At 41.8% G+C, this 26,362-nt stretch overlaps 2 protein-coding genes across 3 annotated transcripts in view; one reads left to right on the forward strand and one right to left on the reverse strand.

The window, feature by feature from the left end:
- CCT6 (chaperonin containing TCP1 subunit 6) overlaps positions 1-6,101 on the forward strand; it is a 28,699-nt gene extending 22,598 nt beyond the window's left edge. Inside the window, exon 11 of the mRNA XM_080281777.1 lies at positions 5,929-6,101. The gene's annotated coding sequence lies outside the window, so the exon portion shown is untranslated. The remainder of the gene's footprint in view (positions 1-5,928) is intronic.
- Positions 6,102-6,541: 440 nt separating this feature from the next.
- LOC145411897 (uncharacterized) lies at positions 6,542-23,664 on the reverse strand. Of its 2 annotated transcripts, XM_080281868.1 has the most exons (4): positions 23,603-23,664; positions 10,853-11,650; positions 8,657-8,815; positions 6,542-8,191 (listed from the first exon to the last, which is right to left on the reverse strand). In XM_080281868.1, exons 1-4 carry the CDS (start codon positions 23,623-23,625, stop codon positions 8,146-8,148), a joined length of 1,026 nt encoding a protein of 341 aa, XP_080137994.1. In that variant the 5' UTR covers positions 23,626-23,664; the 3' UTR covers positions 6,542-8,145. The 2 variants fall into 2 exon arrangements, with proteins under 2 accessions (XP_080137994.1, XP_080137995.1); XM_080281869.1 differs by lacking the exon at positions 8,657-8,815.
- Positions 23,665-26,362: the final 2,698 nt, after the last annotated feature.

A 26,362-nucleotide genomic window follows, 5' to 3' on the forward strand; every position in this document is an offset into this window, starting at 1 on the left:
CTTCTGGGAACAACTAATTGTTGCAGGTGATTTCTTTCAGTCTACTGGGCTCATACCAAGACGACCCTGGGATTGCAAAAACACTTACAGTGGCTCCCTTCTTTATGGAGTATGTATAACAAGCACCCTCACAAATTACAAGATCCACAAATAATTGGGACTCCTCCCCCCTCAAAAAAAAACAGCCAATGCAGTCATATTTTATAACATAGCCTAAAAACCCTTGGCAGTGCCTGCAAACATCAGACATTACAGTCTACTTGTTTACACTTCTTGGGAGATTATGTAACGTACACTGTTAAACCTTTCCAAAATACACCTTAAACTAGTACCGGTATACTCAGATGATTTCTTGACCAACAAATAATGAAGCAACTAACATGAGGGGGCCATCTCATATATTTTTAATCCGTAAATAGGGGCAGGTTGACGAGTGAAGAAGTGAAGAACGCTGTGGGGTGGATGTGGATGTGATTGAGAAATTAGGAGAAATACACCGAGGTGGTTTGGACATGTGAAGAGAATGGAGAATGAAAGACTGACTAAGAGGGTGTATGTAGGTGAGGTGGAGGGAGGGAGAGGGAGAGGTAGACTGAGGATGAGGTGGAGGGATGGAGTTGAGAGGTATATGAGGGAGGGGGGGGTGAGTTGGGGGGAGGGTAGTCAAATGGTGGGTGACAGAGCGACTTGGAGGCGTTTCGTCTGCGGCCACCCTTTGCGGGATTAGGGCATCAGGCTATAGATGGATAGATAGAAATAGTATGACAAGACTAGGGAGGGATTAAGGAAGTTATACACGGTGTGAGAATATGGTTGACCACATCTCTTATTCACACCCTGTATAACACCTTCCATTAACAATGTTCCTTAGTGCTGGAAAGGGATGCCTTACTGTGGTGGTACTGTACCCATATGATAGTCAGCTCCAATGCCCAGTTATACAAATGTTTCTTTCCCATCCTCAAGAGGAGGAGGGTGGTCTGCTGATTAGCAGTTTCAGCCTGCAGTCCACCAGGTTCACATTCGGATGAACCCTGGGTTGGAAGTACTGTTGCTGCCTCACTACTTGGTGCTAGACCAGCTTTATATATTAGGGTAATCTAAATAAAGTGACATAATTTCTAAATATGGCATCCTACCAAAATGTTCCATATCCTGAAAAATAATTCAGTAAAAACATTAGCTCAAAATATTCAGAGGTTGCTACTGAGTGATGAAATTTACAGTTTATATGCTTCCCTCTGGTCATGTATACTAATATACTGATCTATCATCCCCCCACCCCCACCCCATAGACAGGAGTGATTATGTACCACTAAATGTTGATGTCAAACTACGGATGCCAGAACTGCAACAGAGATATGGTTGCTTTGTTTAAGGCATGAGGGATTTAGAGGAGGAAAGCTGCCAAGTAAGAGAGATGCTATGGCAGTTTTTCATCACCATTTGACAGGAGAGTTGGAGGAAAAGTGCTGTTCTGATTACAAATGTGGCTATTGCCTTTTGGGAAAAAGGATACATACCCACTGAAGACTGAATAAACACATGACTGATGCATTAGTTAAGATATTCTAAGAGTGAAGGAAGCTCAAAAAGCATCAGAGTAATAGTGTTATGAGGTCAGTACTTTCTGGTGACTGAAGGTAGTTTCAGCACTCCTGCTCAAAAAGCATCAAAACAATTGTGTTATGAGGTTAGTACTTTGTGGTGATAGATGGTAATTCTTTTTAGTGTAGACAACTTGTAATTTTACCAATTCCAGTGCCAGTAAACTGTATGTGTATGGCTAAACAGACTCATTTAAATGATTGTGTGTGTACCAGCTCAGGAATAACTTTTACTTCTTTCAAAACTTAAAGAACTACACTGGAACGTAACCTGGATATCTTAAAAATTTAAGGATTTACATTTTGCTTCATTTTTTTTTTTTTTTTTTTTTTTGGGGGGGGGACTTTTATTAAGATTATTGTTATAACACAATGAAATGCAATAAGCCATTTCCTTACAGCCTGTCATAAACAGATGGAAAATTTTATTGTTTGGAAGTTTTTATGATGGCAGTCAGTAGATGAAAGTTTAAAAATTTGGTTCAGTATCAGTATTAGAGTGAGGTAAGGGTGTGCCATGTCTCAGTACATACATAAAAACATATATACATACAAAACTGTATGTAAATACATAAGACTGGCACCATGCTTCCTCTTATAGAATCCCCATACTGAGGCTGACCATGGTACAGTTGATGTTTTTCTGTGGGCTGGAAGCTAGACCAAGTGCAAGACCAGCTAATTACCTCCCAACATTTGCTGGATGATATTAAGAAAAAGGAAAAATGTGTAATGAGACTAGTAACAATGAAGGGGACATTGTCTACCTGTGGCTGAGTTTCCTGCCTAGTAGTGATGAGTGTGTGCTCGTTACCACATAACTTACCATATTAAATATCCAGTTGATATAACATTTACAATGAAAATAGCTATTTTTCTAGTACAATTCAATGACATATTATTTAACCCCTTGACTGGTAGCAATATCACTCCCAAGTAAACAATCTGGTACAGGTATGCCCTGGTTATATGGTGGTGACGTATTTGAATATGTATACAATAATCCCTTGATTATCAGAAATAATAGAGACGTTGGTACCGTAAGTCTGGATGCAGAGCAATATCCTACCTACCAATATCCTGCCCATACCCAGCTCATATGTACAGTACTCCTAATTGTGGCAATGTTCTTTGGTCTTTCATTTATTGTATTTAGACATCAAAATGAACATGGGAATGTCCAGTATAATGGTAGACACTAAAACAATGCATTAAAAAAAAAAAAAAAAAAAAAAGTATTGAACTTACCACCCAGTGAATGGCAGACAGGTGTTGTAAACCACTAGCCTCAAAAATCACTTCCTCTATCCCCTGGACCTGGGTGGTAACTGGGGACGTGCAGCGAGGTGATGGAGGACGACCCACCTCAAGACACTCTGAGGACAGCCACAGGCTCATGTGTATTGCGACTCAGTGGCTGTTGATGTGCTCGGTTGCAGGTCCGAAGCGAAGACTGGGGACAAGGTGTGGTGGTGGTGGGGAGAACTGGCTTACACACTTGGGGGTGGAGGGCTTGCAAAAGAAGTCGATCTTGGTCTGACAATACAGTAGGTGCGACAATTCTGACGGAGAATGATAGCATCCCTGACTGCCTACGGATCCATACCCGGCTTCATTGGCACCAACTCCCTGTTACAGTGTGGGTGTTCGGCATATTCAAGCACCTGCTCAATGCCGGCATGTAGCACACCAAGACGAGGGAGTGATGGAGTGGCGGGGCAGATTTGCATGGTCATGTAGAATGTGAGGTGTGAATGAGGAGAGCAAGAGGATGAAGTCTCTTCCCTTCCTAAAACCTCCCTGTTCTTCTCCAATTAATTCCTCAGTTATTTCCCTGACTCTCAGTATCCTATCATATACATTTCCTGTTACACCAGGACAAATGCCCCTATGATAACCATGTTCTTTTCCCCCTTTTTCCTTTGTACAGGTAAATAATTATACTTGACTTCCAATCCTACGGGACTCTACCTTCCTCCCAGGCCAATCTGAACATCTTCCATATCCATTCTACTAATATTTGTCCTTCAAGCTTCAACATTTCAACACACCATTAATTCTGGGGTTTCCCCATTTCAGCTTTCTTCATTGCTTCCACTACTTCCATCGCATTGATCTCATCCTCCTATCTCACCACCCTCATTCTCCCAGCCACTTGTACTCACATTACTTTCATTTTCTATGTTTATGGAGGGTGAAAGACTGACGAAGAGAGTGTATGTGAGTGAGGTGGAGGGGGGAAGAGGGAAGGGGAGGCCAAGGATGAGATGGAGGGATGGGGTGGAGAGGTATATGAGAGAGGGGGTGTGAGTTGGGACCAGGGCAGTGACATGGTGGGGGACAGGGCGACGTGGAGGCGATTTGTTTGTTTGTGGCCACCCCAAACGGGATTGAGGCGTCTGACAATAGATAAAAGTTTCTTAAAGTGTTCTCTCCATCTGCTTACTTTTTCTCCCTTCTCCACTACCAATCTACCATTTTGATCTTTCACTCCCCAACTAACTTCTTTATCATCCTGTGTACCTCTACCTCCTACCAGAACATATTCTTACAATACACTTATACAGTACATTAAAATTCTTCATCCACTCTCTTCTTACATATCTTTTCCTCTCTCTCCCCCTCTCTACATGTAACTCTCTCTTGTCTCGACTTCCTCCATACCTCTGCTTCCCATCCACTAACTATGCCTTCTTTTGCACCACACCTTGCCTCTCTTCATCCTACCATATTGTTCCTTGCACCCACTTTTGTCTTCTCTTCACCCCACGTACCACTTCACATGCTGCACAGAGTTCTCCTGTGTCTATCTTGCACACACCTTCCACCTCCCCAGTCTGCTACAAATCATATTTACCCAATTGCTCCTCCGCTTCTTATAATCTGCCATTTTTCCATCATCTTGCAGCCTTTCTACCCTCCTTGTATGGACTACTTCCTCCTGTCCTTCCCTCCTCCTATTCCCCCACTGCACTTGAACCTTGACTTTCACCATCACCCAGTGGTGGTCAGAAAGTCCTCTCCCCTGACCTCTGTATGCTCTTGCATAGCCTACTTTCACATTCTCTCATCCAGACACATTATCACTGCCTTCCATTCATTCATTTCACCACCCACCCTTCTCATTACTCACCACATAATGATCCACAAGTATATTATACTTGTGGATTATTTTCTGCCTATAAGGGTTTTGGCTATCACCAACCCCCTCCCAGCACAGATGTCCAATCGAGCACAGCCGTTATCGTCCACGTCTGCAGGCACACCCCTCACCAACTACTCCACCTACCTTCACATTCCCTACTTTTCCATTCATATCTCCAGTCATAAACACTCTCATTCCTCTCAAACTCTCACATGCACGTTTCTACATTTGCCCAGAACTCATCTTTCACTCTGCTTGCATGATCTTGCGCTGACGCATATACACAGTCGCCTACGATTGTATTCCCACTTGTCAATCTTACCCACAATCCTTGAACCAACTGACCCATGAACTTATATTCTCCTTCCATCTCTTGCAAACAATACATACTCCCTCTTTTGTCCTCTCACTCTCATCTACTCCTGTGCATATATATCATCCATACTCCCCCCCTCTCTCTCTCACCTCCTCATTTAGTTTCAGTTAATCCACATATGTCCACTTCAGCACCCTGAAGCACCTGGAGTGTCTCTCTCACCTCATTATTTGCATCCCTCGCATTCCATGTTGCAATCCGTACCATGTCCTTTGTCCACTCCTTGGTTGTCAAAAGTTAGTCTGTCCTGATTCGAGGTTGTATTTTTAGTTGTTTTCCAGGGAGGGGCACCAACCCACATGCTGACACATACAGAACATGTGTTAGCTGGTTACAAGGTTACCACCCAACATATTAAATGATTTCCTGTTTTACAGGAAATCGTTTGGCTTGTCACTCAATGTACAGCTACCATGAAACAAAAGTACCATTGCACTGTGAGTGGATGATGGGCATCCCCACTGACCACAATCAAAATAGATAATCTACCCTCTGGCCAGTTGACTCCCTTACTTCAAGTTTTTCACAAACACAAGACAAACATGTGGATCTATTTAGTGCACATCTTGCAGATAATGAATCCATATCACATGCAGGTTACAGTGCATGATTATATATATATATAAAAAAAAAAAAGGCCAAAGAATTTAAAAGTGGCATTTACCACACTATTATATTTACCTTGGGAGAGGAGAAACTGCTTTGGCTGAAAGGGTTAGACCAAACTATAATTCTAGAATTGTTTTGACTACTGTAAATAAGCATCATCATCATCATCTGGATCTCCTTTCCCACCCTAGGGCAGGATGAGAAGTAGCAATGTCCAGACAGCCCAAATCTGCCCAATCCAATGGGCCACGCTTCCATTCACTCACCACTGAAGCCCCCGAAATCCTGGCTCTATCTGATACGCCAAAAACATTCACCACATTCTGTAGCTTCACATAAACGTGTCCAATAGACTACTGTATATATTATAATAATAAAGAATGATCAAAACTACTGTATATATTATAATAATAAAGAATGATCTTTTGTTTTTCACAAGTGCCACTACTTACAATTGTGCGCACTCATAACCTCAAAATACATATCATAACTATCGATTCCTTCAAAGTTCTGTTAGAACAGTGGCACCTACTAAACCAAGACTGTTGGCAGTAACAATGAAGGATCAAAATTAACGAAACTTGCTACACACTAGAGAACTTTAATTTATAAAAAAAGATTCTTACACATTTTCTTACCATTTACGAAAGGTTTACAACTTGGAAAATATAAAGTCAAACCCTGTGCTCCCCTGCACAGGCAATGTCCTTCCACATGAACAGGGTAGCGGTTCTCTACTGTAGTTTCTCGCTGGTTCATCCATGAGAGACTGATAACTTTAACCTATAATAAAAGGTTCTTCCACATTTTCTTGCCATTTATTAAAGGTGTACAATTTGAAAATGGAAATATAAAGTCAAATCCTGTGCTCCCCTGCATGGGCAATGTCCTTCCACATACAGAGGGTGGCAGTTCTCTAGTTTCCTGGTAGTTCACCCTTGAGAATGATGACATTACTACAGTGCATTTGTTCTAACCTGACGGACACCTCTAACCCATTTCAGTTCAGCTGATGGGCAAGTGTAGTCAGATTGGAGGGTTCAGTTAACTATTAACCAAGGAGACTCATTACTACCCCTTAACAAAGGCTTGTCAAATTTCATGCAACCATGACCTATTATTCAAGTTGTGGGAGTGGCCCAGTTCCATCAGGTAAAAACAAACCTACTACAGCATAATACTGCTTATCGTTAGTATAAACTCTGCATGGTATAAAACTCCTCAGTATATCTCAATACAAATAACCTTGGAATCATCTCACGGAACCTGATATCTGTGTCCGTGAAGCATCTTACAATGGAAATCCTTGGGATATTTACCTATCCTTCTTTAGTTCTTTGTCAGCTGGTCATTCCAACAAGGTGTCACAGTCATCTAATAAATTTATCTAGTTTGAGATGCAAGACGCTGGCAAACCTTTACTTCGCTTTGAAATTCCTGTTTTCTGTTATGGATGCCATTTAACTTTTACCGGAAGTTAACTAACATTTTTCACTCAAGAAGCCACAGCATTATCCACAGTACAGAGTAACGAAAATGACAAGTCCTTACAAGTGAAGTTATGGTACTGGATGAGAATGTGAATTTCAGCCTGACACACACCATCTACTGTAGGATTAATTTTACAAGTACACATTTTTTCAATGCAAATAAGATAGAGAAGCACATGTAACACTATTTTTTTTTTTTTCCTGATTAAGAACATCATTCATTTCTCAGAACCACTAAACTTACTGCTTAATACACAGTTAATCTATTTCAACACCTCTAATTGAATAAGCATGTAAACCATTCTCATGTCCTGAAGAGAATCATATCAATTTCTATGACAGTACTCACGATGAATTATTCCTTATAAAACACACCTTGTGACCAGGTTAACAAGAGAATGGTTCAAGCCTGTGGCTAGAAAAGTTCCACAGCAAATTTCACTCAAAAACGCCCTGTATCACCTGAAACACGTTAACCCTTGGTTTCCTGCCTCTACTGTATTGTTTTCTTAATTTTTAAATAAGTTGCAGTCATTTGCTTTTCTGCACTCAACACTTGAACAATTCCAAATAATAAACTAATTGAATATATAAAGGTTGTGCATTCAGGAGCAGGTGATAAGTTTCTTTAATCTTTACTCTCATGATGAACTATTTTCAAATTATATACGAGGCTGTAAAACTTTTCATAATCACCACATTTTCAAATTAAGCCAACAATATGCGAAAAGTCCTGTAATAACAGACTTAGTAGACATACATTCCCATGTACTACTCACTACAATATTTTTCAAAACTTTTACAACAAAGATCAACTTCCTATTACTCGATGGTTTTCTAGCATGTTATAAGGTCCTCTTCTTTTTCTCAGCATCAGTGATCCTACTTGCTTTCTTTTTCTCCTACTTGCTTTCTTATCTAGTAGTGGCCATCAACAGGGCTCCGGCGTCCTCCATAAGATGAACTAGATAAAGAAGAAAGATAAGAGCTGTGTCAACAACAAACAACCCCATTACTTTTCCTGAAAATGAAAAAATTTTCAACTATGTGAATTACATATTTACAGCATCACACAACCAGTTCTTTTGAAAACAACACTCCATTTTCAAATAAAGATTTTCTCGCACACTGACGCAGCAAACATCGCTTGTTCGTGAACTGCTTCAGATTTCAGTGATTGATAAGGCATGCCTAACACAAACTTTTTTTAACAGGATCACTGAACAGCACAGTTTTCATGTCAGTTTTCCATTCACAAACATACTTGCCATACAATTACTATTTCAAGATATCAGTACGATGTCATTTATAATTACTATTTCAAGATATCAGTACGATGTCATTTATAATTACTATTTCAAGATATCAGTGCGATGTCATTTATAATTACTATTTCAAGATATCAGTACGATGCCATTCATCATTGTACCTGTTGTATTCCTTGCGTGAGTAAGCCCGCTCAGGACTATAGTCACGGGTATCACGAGAGCGTGAGGTTCGGATGACCTCCCTGGATGGGGGAGGCGGGGTTGTAGTAGAGTAGTAGCGAGACGAGCTGCCATACCCACCACCAATTGGCGACCGTGACCTGTAACCACGCTATTTATGTAACGGAAATAAACTCTCTTTGTGGGTTTTTATTTTTTACTTTTTATTTTGCTACGCACACTTCACAGCTCATCACTTAGTTTTCTTCTCATGTACAAAAAATAAATAAATAAATAAATAAATAAATAAATAAAAAATCATGCAACCCAAGAAGCTAACACAAGTAGGCAAGGACTTGCATTTAATCTTGTGCTAAGATGTATCTATTACTGAAGCTGGCACACATTCATTGCATCTTGAAAATTACTTTATAATCTGCGTTTCCAGTTTCATGTGTGTAATTTTCAACAGCCGTCAAAGTATTGATTTTCTTTCCAAATTTTCCTTTTAAGTGTTAAGGGTCATACAGTACCTGTACCGTGGCAACCAATTATCAAATACTAAAATGAAAATTATCTTGCAACACATCAAAACTACTGGTTGTATTTCCATTCAAGCACTTTCAAGTTGCTTTTTTTTTTTTTTTTCCTTTCATAAAGAATGTTTCAAAACTTTCCATTTCCAATGTGATGCCTCAAGGATAACTTGGATCACATCTTAAGACTGATCATCTTAATCCAGCTTTTACCGGTACCATCGAAATCACTTTGCATACTGCTTCTTTTCATGCTAAACTCTGATACTGTACACCTGTCACTTCAGATAAATTTCTAAAGCACTTTCAAAAGTTTTCAATGTCCAAATTTCCATAGGTGCAGAATGGTATCTTACCAAATACATTCATATTTTCTGGTTTAAACAGACGTTTTTTTCATCCAGTTTCAAGTTTTCAAATTTTAAAAATTTTCAGTCCTCATTTACAGTTTAGGATAGTAAACTGAATTTACTGCACATTATCGCTTCACAATTTATCAGCTTCTGCATCTTGACATTCGCATTTCTAAAGTTGTCCATTAGTTGTTATTTTTCAGATAATTAGTTCTTTCCCAGTTCTATTTCTCCTTCATTGACAAATGGCATTTGCTGAAATCGGTATTTGGCATTCTTAATGCTTTAACGAAGAATGGAAACTGAATGTTTAATTTTCATAATTTTTTTTTTCCCAAATACACATACGTACACATGCATGTTTATGCTAATGTAAGCATGAAATAAATAAGCACATACTAAAACATTAGAATTAAAATCCTATATGCTATGCTATTGGAATAGCTTTAATTTGCTAATGGTCCTTATCTTATTATAAAATGCCATAAAGCCAACACCAATTTCTCATATCGTCTGCCTCTCAAATTTTACTACTACTGCAAAGTATTGTCATAGTGGCACCTTCAGAAGTTTTTCATGCTTTGAAGTAAGAAAGTAATACTAGTCAAGTGCAGGAAAGCATTGTGCTCCATAACTTGTCAAGCTTTTCAATCACTTAAGCTTGTAAACTTAGTATGCACCAGTTACTACTTCGTTATTCCTTACTTCCTTCCTTGTCAACTTGTTGGGTTGCTTTAAAAAGCATGCAAACTAAAGAAGGCACAAGAAACATAATATCAAATAACACATCTTTCAAAGAAAAATGTTCTAGAATTCGAGCATCAACTCGAAAGTGTTAAAATCCACAAGGCATCCAGTCCATTTCAGCAGCTTTTTCTGAAAAGTAATTTCATCTTAAGACTGCTTTCTGGTTTGAGCTCTTTCCCTGTAACTGAGGAATTTTTAAAAATGAGACTGCCAACAATGTGATGAATCTGAAAAAGAAATTCTTATCATAACTTGTAGGATGTTCTATATTTCTAACCCTTTTAAATGATCCAGGAACTGACATATGACCATTTTCTTGACTTTTTTATGGCATATTCTTTGTCTAATGTGTGTTTTAAATTTCCTATTTGATTAATCAGTCAACTTTTCAGTGATTTCATCACATTAGTGAATATCAATTATCAGTAACTGGCTACGCATTCTAACTGAAACTCTGCATGGTCCAATGCAGGCAGTACTGTCATGAGTTAATAATCATATTGTTTAAGTTTGTTTTGAGCAACATCAAGTGACAGCTCCTGGAGTGGGGAGAGCAGGGTACCTGGTGCGCTGGTAGCCCGGAGAGGCAGAACGATATCGATCAGGTGAATGGCTGACTGGTGAACGGCTGCGCTGGTACTCCTCCCGGCGTGATCCGCTGTAGTTCACATACTTGTCATACTTCTCATCTGAATAGTGGGACTTGTACTTGTCACCAGAGGGGTAGCGAGAGTAGCCGTTCTCAGCTGGCTTTTCATATGACTTATCATACTTGTCATAACTGTAGTTGTCATAGTTGCCGGAGCCTCCGCTGTAGCCTCCACGAGAGTATCCTCTGGAGTAGCCACTGCCTCGTGTGTAGCCCCCACCGCGTGAGTAGCTGCCTCCGCGTGAGAAGCCTCCACCACCTCTCGAGTAACCACCTCCTCTGGAATAGCCTCCACGACCACCATAACCACCCCTGTCAGAACCCCTGAACCCTCCTCGGGAGAATCCACCCCTATAACCTCCACCTCCCCTTGGATAATAGCCCTGACTACTACTGTAGCTGCTGGAATAATACCCTCCACCCCCCCGACCACCTCTGTTAAAACCACGCCCGCGAGCACGGCCACGGGGGATGCCTCCTTTTGTGACACGAGCAGATACCCGTGAACCCAAGAAATCAGCCCCATCCATTTGGTTAGCTGCATACTCGGCATCATGGGCATCAAAATACTCCACAAAGCCTGAGCCTGGTGGGTCGTAGATTAGGTACACCTTGGCTATCTTGCCATAACGGGAAAATGCTTTATCCACCTGGTCTTTCCGAATGTCTTTGGGAAGGCTCTCCAAAAACACTCTTGTGTTCTGAGATTTGCTGAAAAGAAAAAAGAAAAATATTAACAGAATAACTGTGTGTGTGTGTGTGTGTGTGTGTGTGTGTGTGTGTGTGTGTGTGTGTGTGTGTGTGTGTGTGTGTGTGTGTGTGTGTGTGTGTGTCTGCGTGTGTGTGTGTCTGCGTGTGTGTGTGTGTGTGTGTGTGTGTGTGTGTGTGTGTGTGTGTGTGTGTGTGTGTGTGTAATGCTGTATGGTACTGAGACCTGGGCAGTAAAGGAAGAGGATACAGTATTTGTAGGCTCAAATGTACAGAAATGGCAATGATTAGATAGATGTGTAGTGCATCCTTGAATGTGAGGCCTGGGGTAGAGGAGGGGTGCTAGGTTTATAACTGAAGAGTTGAGAAGAATGGGACTAGCGCATTAGTGTTGTGATGAGAAGGATCAGATTGAGATGGCCTGGGCATGTTAGGAGGACAGAGAATGACAACTGGGTGCAGAAAATGAGAAGTGTGAATTTTGGGGGTAAGGCCGTGAAAGGCATACAGAAAAAGACCTGAGACAAGGTCATAGAGAGTAACTAGCAATATGGGGCTGAATAAGGAGGCTACCAGAGATTCAGCAGCATGGAGAGCCACCATTGACTAGGTTAATGCATGCACACATGTTGGAGCCTTGATAAATGACATGAACAATACAAACGAGGATGGGTGGGTAGGACCAATCTGTGGATAAGGCAGGGCCCTGACCCGGGTGTTTGTGCCGTATATATTCAGGGCTGCCTGTACCAGATACTACAGAAAACAACACAGGTGCAATGGAAATATTACAGAAAGCCCCCCCAACTGTCAATGCCAACAAATAAATGAATAAATAATCATTATATTGTTTTCAGGCTCCAACATGCTTGCATGTGTCAGCCTTGGTCACCTAATGGTGACTCTCAATGCTGCTCAGTCTCTAACAGCCTCCCCATTCAGTCCCTTATCCCTGTGGTCACACTACGACCTTGTCCCAAGTCTTCCTTGGACTGCCTTTTGCAACCCTACCCCCAACATTAACACTTGTTACCTTCCACAACTGACTGTCATCCTCTCCGCATGCCCAAACCATCTCAATCGACCCAGCCCCATCACAACACTAATACACTCCAGTCCCATCCTTCCTCTCAACTCTAATATTACAAACCTAGCACCCCCAGGTCTCGCATTCATGGATGCATTACACAACTGTCAGATCATAAAGCATATAGTTTATAGAGGCTCCAACATGCTTGCATACGTTGGCCTTTGCCACCTAATGACGGCTCTCCACGCTGCTCGGTCTTTGGCAGCCTCCCTATTCAGTCCCTTATCCCTCAGGTCACAAACTATGACCATGAAAGTGGTGATTAGGCATACACTGCCCAGCATCAAAACTATAAAATCCATGAGAAGTAACTAAATAAATAACAAATAAACTGTACTTGCTTATGGGTTGAAAGTTAACAACTACCAGTTGGGGACATATGACATAGCCTTAGCACACTTGTTGCAATAATATCAACAAAATGACACATAACAATCCAAGGCAACAGGAAAAATGCTCAGCAAACCTGAAGGTAGATTATATGTTCACGGACTCATTTATTTATTTTTTTTAACTGAAAAGTAAAGTTTTAAATTCTATACATTTGTCATGGATTATTAAGAATTAATCTAAACTGTCTGAATCCAATGTATATATATACATATTCTAAGGGAAATAAAGTTGTGAGAAGCTTGGGAAAGAACATGAAAACTACTGTCCTAACAATTACTCTGCTCCGGGCTAACGATTTCGCTGCATTTTATTCCCCCAATGTCAATAACTAATCATTTTAGAATGAGCTTCACTTTGCAAGGTAGTTTTTTCTTTCTTATGGCAATAACTGTGACAAAAGTAATTCTCAGTGGAACTGGCATAATGCTGCATGGCGGTCTTTCACAAATATTGGTACAGTACTGGGGGCTTTCCAGGCTAGGCTCATTGGCAATCCTAGGTGGTTAAAATTACAGGGCATCTGGCCCCATGTTAGGTTAAGTTAGGATGCAGTGACATGTTCAGCCGATGAAATCCTTTATAAACAACCTGCTGTGGATATCCGTGGTAATGATATCATCAATAATAACCAAAAAAGTGGTGACTAGACATACAATGCAAAGAATCAAAACTATAATATCCATGTCTATACCATGTTTCAGTTTTCCATACTGTAGCTTAACTGTGAAACTGCAAGAATGCTCCCATGCACAGAATTTTCAATTTTTTTCCTCAATAAACCTTAATGTATTTATCTTTGTGCCAATTTTCGGTAGTTCACATCACTTGATCCAGGAAATCTGACACGGCCATGTTGTAGGCCACGTTCTTTTAGATCTACTCTACTATAAACTTGTTTTCAGAAATGTATATTCAACGTGAAAATCCTATACTATCTTTCTATCTATTGCCAGATGCCTCAATCCCGTTTCGAGTGGCCACAAACAAATCGCCTCCACGTCGTCCTGTCCCCTGCCATTTCACTGCCCTGCTCCCAACTCACACCCCCCTCTCTCATATACCTCTCCACTCCATCCCTCCATCTCATCCTCAGCCTCCCCCTCCCTCTTCCCCCCTCCACCTCACTCACATACACTCTCTTCGTCAGTCTTTCACCCTCCATCCTCTCCACATGGCCAAAACACCTCAGTGTGTTCCTCCTAACGCTTCCTATCACATCCACATCACAACGCTCCTTTATATCCTCATTCATCAGCCTGTCTCTCCATGTGACTCCACAGGCTCCTCTTAAATAACTCATTTCCACTGCTCTCACTCTTGACTTGTGTCCTTCCAACAACGTCCAAGCTTCACTTCCATACGTTAGAGTTGGTATTACAATACTGTCATGTAGTGACTTTTTCACTTCCATGCTCACTTCCCTGCTTCTTATCACTGCTTTCAAGGAACCAGCAACCTTTCTTCCCTGCTGTAATCTTTCAAGCACTTCACCCTCCAAACCTCCATCCTTACTCATCACACTACCCAAGTACTTACACATACTCACATTTTCCAATTCCTCACCATCCAACCTTGCTGTACATTCACTGATTTCACCTCTCTCAAAGACTATCACTTTACTCTTCCCTACATTCACCTTTAGATTCCATTTCTTACACACACTCCCAAACTCATCCACCAAGCCTTGCAGCTCCCCTTCGTCTTCACTCAACAACACAGTATCATCTGCAAACAACAGTACAGGGAGTGTCCAAACACTATCCTCTCTCACCAGGGACACTCCAACATCCACTACCCTACCTTGTACCTCTTTTATTTCCCCATCCATGTACAGATTGAACAACCATGGAGACATGACACATCCCTGTTTCAACCCAACCTTCAAAGAGAAAAATTCACTTAGTTCACCATCCACACGCACTGCAGCCTTAGCACCATCATACATACTCTTCACAGCATTCAACAACTTCCCATCTACTCCATATATTCTTAATACTTTCCACAATCCTTGTCTATCCACCCTGTCATATGCTTTCTCTAAATCCATGAAAGCCGGATACAACTTCTTTCCCTTCTCTAGAAACTTTTCCACTAAAGATCTAAGAATGAATATCTGATCTACACAATCTCTTCCATTCCTAAAGCCTCCCTGTTCTTCTCCAACTAATTCCTCTGTTCTTTCTCTAACGCTGTCAATAAGTATCCTACCATATACTTTTCTTATTATACTAAGAAGACAAATGCCCCTATGATTATCACACACTTCTTTTTCCCCCTTTTCCTTTGTACAAGTGAATAATTATACCTGACTTCCAATCCTCCAGGACTCTACCTTCCTCCCAGGCCAATCTGCACATCTTCCATATCCATTCTACTACTATCTCTCCCCCATGCTTCAGCATTTCACCACACTCTCCATCAATTCCTGGGGCTTTCCCCAATTTAACTTTCTTCATTGCTTCCACAACTTCTATCCTACTGATTTCTTCCTGTCCTATACTGTACTTAATTATCTTGGATTTCTGCCAACGTCTGCCAGAAGCTGGCCATATTTAATGTTCCTAACACAGTTTTTAAATTTGAAAGCTGGCTGTCAAAGGCAAGTGAGGTCAAGTTGAATCAGGCTTGGTTTGGTTAGATACTGAATTTCCCATTGCTTTGACATGAGATGCCATCAAAAACTCTCTATGTAAGGTCTATAAAAAGAGTGTTTGTAGAGTATAACAGCCTAAAACCATGTTGTGATGGGGCTAGGGGGATGTGAGATGTAACTAGTTGTAATACCAGTTGTTCAGTGACTTCGGAGGGGGTGCAGAGGAGTGTGATGGGGCGGTGTAAGGAAGGAAACATGGGGTCTTTCTTGGGTTTGGGGACAGTGATAATAGTGCCATGCTTCCAGATGTTGGGTATTATGTTGTGTGAGTAGCTGTAGTCTGATATGTTGGTGAGTGCTTGTATGCTTTGTGGTCCAAGGTGTTTAAGTTGTATCTTGCTTATGTTGTCTCGTCCACAAGCTGATGAGTGCTAAAGGTTGCTAATGATGTGTTTCATCTGGTTGTAAGTGAAAGGTGTGAAGTCTGGGTCTGTGGGGAACTGTCTCTTGTGTTGGGTGACACGTCTTTGTGATTGTGTAGTGTTGCTGTTTAGTGTTTTGTAGAGTTTGCTGGTGTTTGTTTTGTGATCAAGTGTTTGGAGATAATTGTTTCAATTTAGTGTTTGCTGCTCTGATATTTTAATGTTGAGTTCCTATATTTGTTGTACGATGTCTTGTGTATGGGGTGTTGGGGAGTGTCACAGAGTGTCGCATTGACTGATGAGGCCTTGAATTTCTGGTGTGAAGTTGGGGTTGTCTCTCTTTCTGTTGCCTCTAAGGATGTGTTTTTCGTCGCATTTTGAAAAATTGTACTGAAAGTGTGCACAGCAGTGTTGATGTCCATAATGGATGTACTGTTTAATGTTTCAAAGTGTTGTTCTGTTTCAGTTGTGAAGGCCTCCCTGTTGGTTCTCTTAATTAGTGTATATATGTCTGTGGCCAGCTAGGGTGATTCTAGTATTGGTAGTGATGATGATTGGCAGGTGGTTAGGGCCAAGGGTTCTGACCACTCTCCAGGATGTTGTGGGGGTGAGGTTTGGGAGCAAAAGGTGATGTCTGGGAATGATGGGAGGAACAGCTGTTGTACGATGTACTGTAGTGGCCTTTTACAATGGCTCTCAAAGTTAGGGTATGTATGAAGGGGGGCCAGAGGAGAAGTCCATTATCCAGACAGATCCACTATCCAGGCATGCCTTTGGCTCTGTTACGCTGCGAAATCGAGGGATTACTGTATTTTGCCTTGGGTAAACCTAACCTCCAAAACAAGTGATTTCTGACAGAAATGATGCAATACACATGAAATTCACACTAAAATTGACCAGAATAAATATTTTTTGTTTTGAAGTCAATTGATGTAACTACCAAAAACTGACCTATCTTTGTCAGTAATTTTCAAGATTTTAACTAAAAAAAAAACTCACCAGTTTTACATGCATACCATAACAAGCGGCTACCCACCATGTCGGACTTTCAACTTGATACAACTTCAAACTCAATCCATCACTAATCATTTGTCCCTACCAACCCATTCTAATATGACCTAACCTAACAGCCTAACCTAATTTGATTTAACTTAACCATACTAACTGGAACAATTTGGGAATGAATGAGTTTCAAGTCTGAATCAACCTACTGCTGTCTGTGAGCCACCACCACCACCGACAAACATACTGAACCTGAAGTGGTGGTGTCTTCGCTGTGGATCTACCCCCTAGAGGCTGTCGAAGTAAAGGAAGAGGACAGCATGGGGGGCCAAACTACCACAAACTCCCCCGGCCCCTCACAGGGCCCAAGAACCTGGGAGTGGCTTCAGTTGCCCGGGCAAGTACCACATCTCTCAACACAACAACACTGTTTTTTCTATACTGAGAAATGACTCCCCGGCGGTCGTTTCTTGAAGACTTCTTCTAGCCGGTGACATTGAGCAATCCAGGACCCATCAACAAATACACGTCCAGCATGCTCAAAACTTATCACTTTGAGCCAAAAGACAAAGAGTTCACTTCAGTGCAGTTCCTGCAAGAACTGGGCCCATTACACCTGCACAACACTTGCATCCAGAAAATATTACACAAACACCTTATCTCCATCACAACCTTCTCCTCTCCCTTCCCCTCCACCCACACCCCGACCTCCCCCCTGTGCTGCAGCACCCTACACACATCATACACACAACATCACCATTCTTCAGATAAACACAGATGGCATAAACACCAAAAAAACAAGAACTCACACAATTCATCAAACAACAGAACATACACACTACCATCTTACAGGAAACTAAACAACGGACATCACAAAAAAAAGGCCTAAATTTCATCATTTCATCACCATTAGACAAGACTGGGCTGATGGTGGTGGCGGCGGACTCATCACCCTGGTACACCAATCCATCAACTTTTCAGATACTAGTGCACACACACAGTCACTTCTCCCCCCACATGATACCACAACATTAATACAATCAATTAAAATATGCACATTTATGTGAGGCTACAGAACGTGGTCAATGTGTTGGCATATCCGGTAGAGCTAGGATTCCGGGGGCTTGAATGATAAGTGAGTGGAAGTGTGATCCATTGGACTGGGCAAATTTGGGCTGCATGGACATTGCTACTCCTCACCCTGCCCTTGGGTGGGAAAGGAGGTCCAGATGATGATGATGATGAACAAATCACACATAACAATCGCCAATATACAGGATTCATTTTCCCCCAATCATCCCTCACAGTACCATACAATTACTCTCCTCAAATACATCACATTACTAACATACCCAACATCATCCTGGGTGGTAATTTCCACACCAAAGTATCGGCCTAGCATGTCATCTACCTGTACCCTGACACAGACAGGGGGCTGGTACTACAATCCCAAACAAATAATCTTTTCATACTTAATAATCTCCATCAACATACCCATATCCCACACCAAACTCTCTTCCTGCAGTCATCTCCAGACATCACCTTTTGCTCCCCAAACCTTGCCCCCACAACATCCTGGAGAGTGGTCAAAACCCTTGGCCTTGACCACCTCCCAATCATCACCACTAGCTACCAAAACCAGAATCACCCCAGCTGGCAACAGACACACATACACTAATTATAAGAGGGCCAACTGGGAGGCCTTCCCAACTGAAACAGAACAACACTTTGAAACACCAAACAGTACTGTAGGGTACATCCATCACAAACATAAACACTGCTGTGCACATTTTCAATACAATTATTCAAGATGCAGACAAAAGACACATCCTTAGAGGCAACAGAAAGAGAAACAACCCCAACTTCACACAAGAAATTCAAGGCCTCATCAGTCAATGCGACACACTATGACACTCCCCAACATCTCATACATAAGACACCATACAACAAATACAAGAACTCAACACTCAAATAAACATTAAAATACCAGAACAGCAAACATTAAATTGCAATAATTATCTCCAAACACTTGATCACAAAACAAACACCAGCAAACTCTACAAAACACTAAACAGCATCACACTCTCCAACAGCAACACTACACAATCACATGATGCCATCACAACAGACACCATACCCCTCAAACAAACAAAAAGCAAACACCCTCATCAATCACTTTTTACATCAGCCATCTAAACCCACATCACAATGACCGATGTGTCATCCGACCCAAGAAACAGTTCCCACAGACCCTTCCACCTTTCACTTCCAACCAGACAAAGCACATCATTAGCAACCTTAAGCACTCATCTGCATGTGGACCAGACAACATAAGCAGCAAACATCTTAAACATCTTGGACCACAAGGCATGCAAGCACTCACCAACATATCAAACTACAGCTACTCAAACAACATAACACCCAACATCTGGAAGCATGGCACTATCATCACTGTCCCCAAACCCAACAATGACCCCACATTACCTTCCTCACAGTGACCCATCACACTCCTCTGCATCCCCTTCAAAATCACTGAATGACTGGTATCACAACTAGTTACATCTCATATCCCACTAGCTCAATCACAACATAGTTTCTGGCCGCTGCACTCCACAAACATTCTTCTTACAGACCTTACACAGAGAGTTTTTGATGGCATCAATTCAGCTAGGCCACCACACAGAACACTCCTAGTCACACTAGACATTAGCAAAGCTTTTGATGCCATGCCCCGCCACAACCTCACAAACAAAATATTCAACACAAACATGCACAACAGCACAAAAAGATGGCTGGCAAATTATTTAGCAGGCAGATGTGCACATGTAACATTTACCCGTCAGTCATCGGACATCAGAAACTTCACAAATGGTGTCCCCCAACGATCTGTTTTGTCCCATGCTCTCTTTAACTTATACATGCATGACATACCCACACCCCACGCAACACAAATACACACAGCATCCTATGCAAGCGACATAACACTCATACATACACACCAAAACACAAACACAGCCGTACACATCCTTCAACCTTACCTCAACACATTAAACAAGTGGTTCACCACAAACAGGCTCAAAACAGCCACAGGCAAATCTACAGTGACCCTTCTCACAAACTGGACTGCAGAACACAGTCACATTCCACACCTCACCATAAACAACACTCCCCTACCCCCCCAAACACACACACACACACACACACACAAAGAGATCGTCCAGTCTAAAAACATAAACGAGTTTAAAGTTAAATTCGACTTATTGAGAAACAGCGACGGAAACCCACGAGCATAGTACATTCTGTGTATATCACAATTAGGTATATTCTTAAATATTTGGAACGACTTAGACAAAGAGGTGGTGCATGAGAAAAACATTCATGTGTGTAAAGGTAGACTTGATAAATGTGGATATGGAGACAGGACAACACGAGCATTGCTCAATTCCTGTATACTACAAATAGGTAAATACAAATAGGTAAATACACAAAATCCTTGGTGTAACATACATCAACGTCATTTAAACAACACATCACAAACATTAAAAATAAATTAACACCAAGACTCAACACCTAAAGGTGCCCATACAATATTTGGACACAACAAAGAAACCACCACCACAACAGCAGCCTATACAAACAATATACTGGTATACAGTATGTTCAGTGATGAATTATGCAAACCCTGCTTGGGCTTCAAACCTCATTAATGCACACTACAACACTACAGGCCACACAGAACAAAGCCCTAAAAATAATCACAGGCTGCACAGATGCTAGTCTACCCCCACAGACCACCTACACCAAGAAACCAAAGTCCTCAAAGTCAAAGATCATCTACTGTAGACATGAGAGGCACACAACTTCTTGCCACAGCCTCCACAAACCCACACCATCCACTACACTACATGGCAGCACATCCACACACATCATGGAACATCAAAACAACACCCAGCACATGATACCGTATCATACACAAATACTGTCATCTCTCCCTCCTCGCCCACCTCAAACCAGCTTCCATAAACATATCCATACTCAAATCACTCACCGCTCCATTCAGTCACTTAAAGACAACACACAGCTGCATGCACAGCCTCCTGATATCCATCCTTCTGAATCCTATCTCCCTTGTGAGGACAGGGTCCACCTGGCCAGCCAGAGATGTGGGCATCATCCAGGCCTCTTGAACTATCAGAAGAGGCTGGATGACTCAGTTGCTGATGCCTGTCCAGGATGCAACACAGCACCCCATACCATTATGCACATTACAAAAGACTGCATTGCAAACAATGACCTGTGCCAACAACACAACATACACTCCTTGAGAGCTCTGTGAGAATGCCCGGTCTCAGCCATGGCCTTCCTTAGGGACTCGGGAATGTTCAGCCAGACTAACTAGGGAAAAACTACTATTACTACCGGTACTACAAACATAATGTTTGCACTTTTCAGTAACATGTTATTTCAGCAGTATCTGGGTGTAATAAATGAAGATGAATGTACACTTTACTTGAAGCAGCACAAGGTCCTTATCAATTCAACTCATTCCTCCAGTTTGTTTCCTATATTTTTCTGACTACACTCAATCCTCGTAAATCGCGTGTTCATAAATCAAAGATTCGTAAATCACAGCTATGTGGCCGTCAGACTGCCGGCAACCTTAAATCATTGTTGTCACGAAAATCACGGACCTAGGCACCCAAGTGGGCCATTTCCAAGGAGAACCGTAGACCGCGGCATTCAAACTGAAAATCGCGACCCAACAACCAATCAGTGCGCGTCCCTGGTTGTATGTGTGCATACTAATGCCGCCATGTTGTTGTTCTTGTCCCGCCAGTCCACACACTACAGACCGTCGCCGTGGAGTACGAGAGCTACCTGCCTTTTTTGTGCAACTTCCCCCCCGCCTCCTACCTCCCATGGCACCTCCCGACCCCCTGATGAAGCGCTCTAAGCAGTATGGCGCCAAGAGGCTGCCATCGTTGTTGTACAGTCAACGTTGCTCATTCGTCATGTTGAGAGGGGAGAGAAAAGTTTTCAAAGCTGGCGAAAGAGTTTGGGAAGAACAAGTGCAGAGAGGTTCTAAGTTCTTCCCAACACCACCCCACTCCATTCACTTAAGCAATTTCGTTATAGGATTAAGGTGAAATCCCTTAACATGGCTTATTTCTATTTAATACATGCACTGAATATTCGTAAATTTGTATGTTTGCATTTGATGGTGCCTAGGTAGGTGTAGGTAGGGTGCTGTGGGGACGGGTTGGCCAAAGTCCAGACCCATATTAATTTTTCACATAGGAGTTATTATTCATAAATCGCGGAATTCTTAAATCACGGCATTGGTACAAACCCAAATTGCCGCGATTTACGAGGATTGAGTGTATTTCAGGGTGGTAAATTACCTCTTCCTGCTAAAAAATTTCCTAGTTTTCATCTTCACGTTCCTTAAGCAATACCTATGATGGTTTGTCTTACTCAACATACTCAACAGTGGTTTTCGTTTCCCAGCTTCCCAACTGGATGCCAGGTTAGGCTAAATTAAATTAAATTATCAGGCACAATCAAGCTACCAGATTAGGTTCAGTTTAAACACTTAGAACAGTCCCTTCCACCATCATGCTTACGAGTCAACCATGCAGACACAACGGTACATTGCTAAAAAACAATGGGGAAACTGATTTTGCATGAAATGTTTACCTACCACCCCAGAAATAATCATAAAAATATTACAGACTATCAGGAAGAAAAACAGATTTGGCAAGGTGCTTCTACTGCTTCAGATGAAGTGTATGTTTACCAAAATGAATAATATTAATCTTTAACAATAATCCTATTACTGCAGAATCTGGGCTTCATAAATGAACTGTATAATTACAGCATGTAATTTAATTTTCATAATTTGTTATAGGGAGCTCTCCTGCAGTCAGTCGTCTTACAGTACAGGACATCTAACTTTATTCCTGCTACCTCCAGGCAATTTTATTCAAATTGAGACTTAGAAATGATGGGATAAGCTCTGGGTAATACCTTCACCATTACAACTGAACATAATGGTCCGGTAGTAAAAGGGTTAAATTGAAAAACACGTCATCGTTATGACGGGATTATGGCGATGCTCTTCCAGATAAATGCCTGGTTCATGCCAAGCTTACATGATGCCAATCACAACATAGCTTTCAATGCGGCCTAGTTTACAGTGACTTAAGAAAACATCATTCAACATCCGTCTTGGCATCAAGGCACCAACCAAGTAACCCAGAATCGCCCAAGTGAAGGAGGAAGTAAGACGTTACTTGGTGTGGGTGACACGATATAAATACACAACCAGGACCACATGCCGGTTTATGCTCTTAAGCAGTGTTACGTCTCAGCCAGCACTCGTCATTCCCATCTAAGAAGTCACTCTTAACCATATACTGCCTAGCATTGTTATAATACAGAAAATTAATACTTACTCTTCACTTAAATTACTCTCCATGTTGAAGGGTGCAAATGGCGTCTCTTTCCGCCCGCTCGATGAAAACAGACAATACAAACCTCAACGTGAAGCCTTTAACAATATTCATTTTCTTGTTTCCCTTTTCATATATCAATTACCTAACTATTGGGATTTCAATATATCAAATTTTCACAAGTGGCAAATAACGAATGGTATATTCTTAGCGAAGCAGCAAAGTTTATAGAGAGCTAATTTGACTTTATTTTGAGCGCGTTTCTTGAAATTGGCGTCCCTTCATCACATCTGATGGCTTTTTTGTATAATACGAACATAAGAACAAAAGAAGAGAGGATAACTGCAGTAAGCAACTTGGTTCATGCTAACCTGCTCTTAGAAGAGTAATTAAACTACTATAAAGAGATAAGGAAAACAAAGAGAAGGCTCATCCCCGCCCTCCAAATTCTCCAGCTCTCATGTCATCCATTTCTGATTTGAAATATGATTTTAATTTTAAAACCTAAATATAAAATATTACCTATCTATTGCCAGACGCCATAATCTCGTAAGGGGTGGCCACAAACAAATCGCCTCCGTGTCGCCCTGTCCCCTGCCATTCCACTGCCCTGCTTCAAGCTCCCACCCCCTCTCCCATACACCTCTCCACTCCATCCCTCAAACTCGTTCTTGGCCTCCCCCTCCCTCTCCCTCCTTCCACCTCACTCACATGCATTCTCCTCGTCAGTCTCTCACTCTCCATCTTCTCCACATGCCCAAACCACCTCAATAAATTTCTCCTAACGCTTCCCATCACATCCACATCCACACCACAATGCTCCTTCACAACCTCATTTGTCAGTCTGTCTCTCCATGTGACTCCACATGCTCCTCTCATATAACTCATTTCCACTGCTCTCACTCTTGACTTCTGTCCCTCCAACAAGGTCCAAGCTTCACTTCCATATGTTAGAGCTGGTATCACAATACTGTCATGTAGTAACTTTTTCACTTCCATACTTGCTTCCCTGTTTCTTATCACTGCTTTCAAGGAACCAGCAACCTTTCTTCCCTGTTGTACCCTTTCAAGCACTTCACCCTCTGAACTTCCATTCTTACTCATCACACTACCCAAGTACTTAAATGCACTCACATTTTCCATTTCCTCCTCATCCAACATCACTGTACATTCACTGACTTCACTTCTCTTGAAGACCATAACTTTACTCTTCCCTACATCCACCTTTAGATTCCATTTCTTACACTCCCAAACTCATCCAACAAACCTTGCAGCTCCCCTTCATCTACATTTAACAGCACAGTATCATCTGCAAACAAATGTATGGGGATTTTCCAAACACTCCCCTCTCTCATTAGGGCCGCTCCGACATCTACTGCCCTACTTTGTACAGCATCTCTTTTTATAACACCATCCATATACAGATTAAACAACCATGGAGACATGACACATCCCTGTTTCAATTCAACCTCCAAATAGAAAAGGGATTTAATCCCCGAGCTAGGCAACTATGGCCATATAGCCCCGCTAGGTTACAGGAGCGTGCTACCACTCCTGGTACGGCAGTCCCGGGTGAGGCTCGAACTCGCAATCCCCTGATCACAACTCCGATGCTCTACCACTGAGCCACCATGCCCCCTCCCAAATAGAAAAATTCACTCAGTTCACTATCCTCACGCACAGCAGCCTTAGCACCCTCATACATACTCTTCACGGCATTCAATAACTTCCCATTAACATCCATCCATCCATCATCCAATCCTACATTGCCCCATGAGGAGTACAGGAGCCCGGGGCCAGGCAGTTGGTCCCATCATTTAAAATGAGAGTGATTCCCATTCACTCCATATATTAATACTTTCCACAATCCATGTCTTTCAACCCTGTCATATACGTTCTCCAAATCCATGAGGGCCACATACAACTTTCCCTTATTTAGAAACTTTTCCACTATAGATTTAAGAATGAGTATCTGATCTACACAACCTCTTCCCTTCCTAAAACCTCCCTGTTCTTCTCCAGCTAATTCCTCTGTTATTTCCCTAACTCTGTCAATAAGTATCCTACCACATACTTATCCTATTACACTAAGAAGACAAATGCCCCTGTGATTCCCACATACTTCTTTTTCCTCTTTTCCTTTGTACTGGGGAAAAATTATACCCGACTTCCAATCCTCCAGGACTCTACCTTCTTCCCAGACCAATCTGCACATCTTCCACAAGTCTCTCTTCTCCATGCTTCAGCATCTCACCACACACTCCATCAACTCCTGGGGCTTTCCCCATTTTAACTTTCTTCATTGCTTTCACAACTTCCATCTTACTGATTTCTTCCTCTCTTCTCACATCTCTCTCTCTCCCAGCCAATCCCCAGTCACTTTGACTTGCACTGCTCTCATTCTCTGTGTTCAACAATTCCTTAAAGTGCATCAAGTACTTGGGTAGTGTGATGAGTAAGGATGGAACTTTGGGGGATGAAGTGCGTGAAAGGGTACAGCAGGGAAGGAAGGTTGTTGGTACACTGAAAGCAGTGATGAGAAATAGGGACGTGAGTATGGAAGTTAAGAAGTCACTGCATGATAGTATTGTGATCCCTACCCTGACGTATGGAAGCGAGGCATGGACCTTGCAAGAGGGGAACAAGTCAAGAGTGAGAGCAGTGGAAATGAGTTACTTGAAAGGAGCATGTGGAGTGACGTGGAGGGACAGGTTGACGAATGAAGAAGTGAAGGAACGCTGTGGGGTGGATGTGGATGTGGTT

The sequence above is a fragment of the Coenobita brevimanus genome, chromosome 91 (assembly GCF_032717465.1).
Source record: "Coenobita brevimanus isolate Jiangsu-jjx chromosome 91, ASM3271746v2, whole genome shotgun sequence".
Taxonomy (NCBI): Eukaryota; Metazoa; Arthropoda; class Malacostraca; order Decapoda; family Coenobitidae; genus Coenobita; species Coenobita brevimanus.